Source organism: Ciconia boyciana, chromosome 1, assembly GCF_034638445.1.
Source record: "Ciconia boyciana chromosome 1, ASM3463844v1, whole genome shotgun sequence".
Lineage (NCBI taxonomy): Eukaryota > Metazoa > Chordata > Aves > Ciconiiformes > Ciconiidae > Ciconia > Ciconia boyciana.
The window spans coordinates 95,658,155-95,663,766 of record NC_132934.1 but is presented as its reverse complement, the minus strand read 5'-3'; the positions used below and the strand labels follow the sequence as shown (position 1 = coordinate 95,663,766).

At 42.2% G+C, this 5,612-nt stretch overlaps 1 protein-coding gene across 1 annotated transcript; it reads left to right on the top strand.

Moving 5' to 3' along the window:
* The first annotated feature begins 12 nt into the window (after nucleotides 1-12).
* RPL24 (ribosomal protein L24) lies at nucleotides 13-4,036 on the top strand. Its single transcript, XM_072884241.1, has 6 exons — nucleotides 13-158; nucleotides 283-358; nucleotides 1,585-1,695; nucleotides 2,737-2,873; nucleotides 3,275-3,338; nucleotides 3,906-4,036. The coding sequence occupies exons 1-6, from the start codon at nucleotides 154-156 to the stop codon at nucleotides 3,984-3,986; spliced, it is 474 nt and encodes a 157-aa protein (XP_072740342.1). The 5' UTR covers nucleotides 13-153; the 3' UTR covers nucleotides 3,987-4,036.
* The last annotated feature ends 1,576 nt before the right edge of the window (nucleotides 4,037-5,612 follow it).

Here is a 5,612-nt window from a genome sequence, read left to right as displayed (position 1 = left end):
GCGGCACTGCCGCCCTGCCTGCTCCCCGCCCCTCCCGTCCCGTCAGGCGCTGCGCGGGAGGAGCCGCCCGGCGTGCAGCGCGCAGAACGCCGTTCCCGTCATCCTCTCTTCCTCTTCGTCCCGGCCGCCGCCCGCCAGGGAGCTGCCGCCATCATGAAGTAAGAGCCTTGGCGGCTCCCCGCCGCCCCATCCGGGGCCATCCGCCGCGGGGAGGCCGCTGTAGAGCCGCGCCTTCCTCCTCTGCTAACCCGCTCTCTCCTCTAACTCTTCTTTCCCGCGCAGGGTCGAGCTGTGCAGTTTCAGCGGGTACAAGATCTACCCGGGTCACGGGCGCCGCTACGCCCGCACCGACGGCAAGGTGAGGCCGGGGGCGGGCGAGGAGGCCAGGGCGAGCCCCGCGGGGAGGGAGCAGCCGCGGTGCCGGGCGGCAGGGCCTAGCAGGAGCGGGCCCTGCAGAAGGGGGCCGGCGGTAGGCCTGAGGGAGAGGCCGGCGCGGTGCTGGGGGAAGCGAAGGCCTCGCACTGGGCGCGCAGTGGGGGACTCGGTGCTGCCTGGGGTCTCCGGGCGCGTTGCTGTAGTGTCTGCCTGAACCGCTCGTATCGAGTGGTATGGGAACAGCATCGCTGGGCTTCCGTCGGTGTCCAGATGTCACGACTACCGTCAGACCTCGTCCGTGGGAGAACCGCGCTTGTGCTGTAGCTTGGGGGTTTGAGTTGGCTTTTAGGATCTTGTTTGGGAAGCGTGTCTTAAAGTATCTGGTCTAAAGTACCAAAGTTCTGTAGAAAATGCTATTTAGACGTACTGCGCCTAATGCTTAGATTTGCTGAAGCAAACAACTGGACTTGCAAATAAGTTGGGTACGGATCATTGGAATAAAATAGGGAGGAGAGCCCTTTCAGGCAGTCATATCTCATACAGATAGGACTGTCATAAATAGAAATACACTATTCATATTTACAGAAGGAGGCTTTGGGTTTTGGATATCCCAGTATAGTCGTCTTGCTGTACAGAATCTCCTGGGAAATGACAGCTAAGTAAATAGACTGAATCCTCAGCTGCTCTCCTGGGAATTAGTTTATACTGTAAATTGAATTGCATAGCTAATAACAAATCAGCCTGCTATTGTAGGAAAGAAGGTTAGCGTAACTATGCAAGAAGGAATTGGGTGGAGTATTGGTCCCCCTCTGTTCCTTAGGTCAAGTTTTGACTCACTCACACCTACAGGAAGTGCATGGTTACTTGAGGACAGACACTTGACAAGTATGATGCTGGATATGGCTATTTGTGCTGTGCCTAAAATACACTGCAGCAGTGGAGGCAAGTGGTAATTTGAGCTTTTCTCAGAAAAATTAAGCTGCCTCAGAATGCCTTGTAAGAGATTGGTTTGATCAATGGAACAAAATTCCAAACTTTAAATTTTTTCAATTATCTTATAAAATTTTTAATTGTCAGAGCTGTGTAAAGAAATACAAAAGCATCACTGTTGAAAAACACTGAATCAAAGAATTACTTGATACGTTAACGTAAGCTGTGATAATGTCTTTCATAGAAATCAAGCTTACACAAAATACTTTACCTTCCCAGGTTTTTCAGTTCTTGAATGCAAAATGTGAGTCTGCATTCCTTTCCAAGAGAAACCCCCGTCAAATCAACTGGACTGTTCTGTATAGGCGTAAACACAAGAAAGGACAGTCAGTAAGTATATACCAACTAATGGCGCTCTAAAGTTTTCTACCAAAAGATGTGGTCACTGGTCTGTTAGAATAGAGGTAACTTCAGTATGCTGGTGTTTAGCAGAAGCATGAGCCATATAACCAGGACGAAGACTGGCCTATAATGGTGAAAATGTGAGTGCATTTACATGAGTTTATATGCTGCTGTATGTTTGAAAGGAAACCAGTTCAGCAAAAGCATTGTATTTGTATTGTATCACTTCTTTGAGGGACTACTCAGAACCACAGTAGGTTCAGTAGATTTTTAACAATGGTATGAATGGCATATGTTTTTAAAAATTAGTTTTAGAGAAGGTGGGTAATACTGTGTAATATGGAGACTTTCTAAAGGTTTGGACTTGTAAACCTCCTGAATGGTGATAGCATAGAGAGCTGATTTGGGGGTTAAAGGGTGGGGGAACTTTTCACGTACCCTTCTTGAAAACTTTGGGCTGTAACTTAGTAGGAGGTCTTTCCTATGTAGTTGTCATTGCATGAAAAAGATAAATTAAAAAGGCATGTAGCATGAGGTATTGTCAGTGCTTGTTTAAACTTGCACAGCAAAAGAGCATTTAGAAAAGCTTACATATTTGCTGTAAGTCAATGTTTTTACCAGTTTGTTTGGAGAAGGAAAGTTGATGCTCGATGGCTTACACTGCTGCCCAGCACCGTGATCCCACTTGAAACAGGTGGGAAGTGTCTTCCTTTCAGAAGATTTCCATCAAAGTGGACTTTATCCCTCCTCCCTTTTTTTTCTGGGAGTTACAGAAGGATGAACTTCTGACACTCTTCTAAAAGAATTTTTTTTATACCTTGCAAAGGATAATACATTGTTCTTTTTTAGCTATTCATCTGCTTTGGCAAATCAAGAAATCAGTTATCTCCAAAGTGAGGAGTAAAATTCTACTTCTGTATACAGTTTTGTAATAGCTTCAATCTTAATAGCAGCTTGTTTCTATAATTGTCTTTAGCCTTTTATTTAATGTCTTGTGATACTAATTGTCTTCATCTTCTGCCATTTTAGGAAGAGATACAAAAGAAGCGCACACGTCGTGCTGTTAAGTTTCAGAGAGCTATCACTGGTGCATCTTTAGCTGAGATTATGGCTAAACGAAATCAGAAGCCCGAAGTACGAAAGGCACAGAGGGAACAAGCTATTAGGTGAGAAATCAGAGATAAGTGGAGCTATCCCAGGCTTTTCAAAGATTATTAATGCTTTTCAGACAAGAGCTGAAACTCTAGATGAGCTCCATGTTTTATAAGCTTTTTTGTGGTGTTTTTTTTAATCGGTATATTTGGAGGTAATACTGAGTAATCTCAGCAAGAGATAGTAGCAGCAGAGAAGGGTCTCTTCTTGCCCTCTCCCTTTGTGAAAATAGGGTTTTTCTGACACACAGTTCTGCTGTCTCGCTAGTAGTCTCCCTAGAGAGTACTGAATGCAGAGGGTAAACCTGAAATAATGCATTACTTTCTTGATCTTAGGGAGTTCTTACAGTGCTGAGACAAAGAAACAGAGAATGGCAGACACGGATAACTGTTACTCTTTTTCTGTGGATTAACAGGGCTGCAAAAGAAGCCAAGAAGGCTAAGCAGGCAACCAAGAAAACGGCTGTTTCTGCTGCAAAGGTAAGATGCAATAGGTGGATAGAAATCATGAAATGGAATATACCATGTTGTAACACAACATTCTGTTGCGGTGCTTAGTTGGAAATTGGAAGAAGCATTTGCTTATCTTTTTTTGATCTCAAAACACCTAGATCAAACTTTAGTACAAAAGTTAAACATACACAAGGAGCTGAATAGAATGAACCTTTTTTACAGGAGAAATAAATATTACAGCAAAACAACTTTCTGACCATATGTCAGAGATTCTTGATAGCTAAAAACTTGTCTGGATGTGACATTTTCACTATCTAGGAACTTGGTAACAATATATTGATGAATGCTAGCATCTATTTCATTATTACTTATGAGTTAATACCATATGTTGGCATCATACATGTTGTCGGCTTACAGTGGTGCGTGTGTAACCATCTGTTAACATGATTCTAATCTGATAGATTGTAATTCTAATCTAATTTTAACCTGACATAAGTTGCCTGATTTCTGTCAAGAATCTTAAATACACAGGGACACTTTCAGGACTGCAGATAAATTGCTTCTCTTCACTCATACTTTATTATTTCTCTACAGGCTCCTACAAAGGCAGCACCTAAGCAGAAGATTGTGAAACCAGTCAAGGTTTCTGCTCCCCGTGTTGGTGGAAAGCGCTAACTTGCCAAACTGTTAGTCATGCTGAATAAACATCTAACTAACTTCCATAACGTGTGCCATGTTCTCTTGAACTGTGTGAGACACACTGAAGAGAATTAATCTCTGAAATAACCATGTCTAGTTCTGCAGACTGAAAAACATCTCCTTGCCATAAAACACTTGAATTTCTTAGACGATCTGCTGTATTTGCCACACATTTCATAAGTCTTTAATGAATGACTCGGGTGACAAGGAAGATGGAGCTGATGTTTGAGGAGCTGTTCTTGCCTGAAGGACAAAACAGCACATAAGCACAAGTTTATTCCACATCTATGACAAATGGCATAAAAAGAGGTTTCTAAGCTCAGAGATGCAAACTAAAGGGGGTGTGAAGCAGTACTGTCTGTAAGTGACTTAAAAAGGCTAATGCACTTCTTGTGTTGTGGAATGCATGTAGCAAGATGTTGTAGAGGATCAAAGGAGGAATAGGTTGAAAAAAGGGAATGGATGGTTTCACGGACTGCATGGCTGTTACGTGCAAAGGTTCAGATGCAACTCCTGGGTCAGGAAGTAACAAAATGATGGATTGCTGGAAGCTGTTGTCTGGAAAAGGATGTCTGTGAAGGTTGAATGAACTTCAAGTGCAGCTGATAGTACACACTTAACTTCAAGCCCATTTAGGTTCATACTTAGCTTCTGGAATGCAGATAGGGGTTCCTTTAGTAATTCCCCACCCTCCCACCCCTAAAGGGAGTGGCCATTTGTTAAATTCTTCATGTGAAGTATATCTGTCTACTTTAGTAATTACACTACGTAGACAATGTGCCCAAGCTTTGCCGTAGTTTTGATGGACAGTAATAGCCTTGGCAAAGCAATGTCCTCTGACTTACTAGAAGCATAGGAGAAAATGAACCTTCTCTAGTTTCTGGATCAGCTACTTAATTTATTGATGCCACACCTTAATGCCTGTTAGCTTTGAGGGCTTGCTTTGTTATCTTACTACACTAGTCAAGAAAGCAGCTGTCTTTTCATAGTTTTGCTTCCTGCAGTTCTTTTGGGATTCAAAAACACAATGGCTGTAGTGGGCATTTTGGCTTTATGGGTTATATTTTGAGTTATATCATACTTTATTTGGGTTTATTAATAAAATAGATACAGGTCTGGATGAAGGTTGTAACCCATTTAAAATAGGTCTAGCTTGATTACATTAGTGGAATTTGCACCATTATCTTCTAAACAATTACGCTTTTTGCTGTTTAAAAAAAAGTATAGGAGCTACTCATGTTTAGAAGTAAATTGAAGGCTGTTAAACAGGTTAGCACACTTGAAAGTGAAGGAGCCAGAAACTGGAGGGGAGAAAGAGGGAAAGGAATTTTTAATCATTTAAAACTGAAGGCTGAAAACACCACTGAAAGTTACCTGTGCCAGTGATGACTATATAAAATCCTGATATCACTGTCTTATATAAAGCACCTGGTACACTGCATGCATGCTTGTGAAAGTTTTTGGCTAAAAAGCTGAAAGTGAAGATGAGCTTTTACAAACAATCTGCTTGAAATACCATTAATGATATAGGAATTGATTGTCAGATATGACTAATTAGTAAGTCAATATTTCTTAATGCTTTGAAGTTTGCAGGCTTTGGCT

What these genes read in the sequence shown, in the direction of transcription:
- RPL24 (XM_072884241.1), top strand. An exon ending in CAGAGGGAACAAGCTATTAG is followed by an intron (nt 2,874 to 3,274) that starts GTGAGAAATCAG and finishes GTGGATTAACAG; the next exon opens with GGCTGCAAAAGAAGCCAAGA. An exon ending in CGGCTGTTTCTGCTGCAAAG is followed by an intron (nt 3,339 to 3,905) that starts GTAAGATGCAAT and finishes ATTTCTCTACAG; the next exon opens with GCTCCTACAAAGGCAGCACC.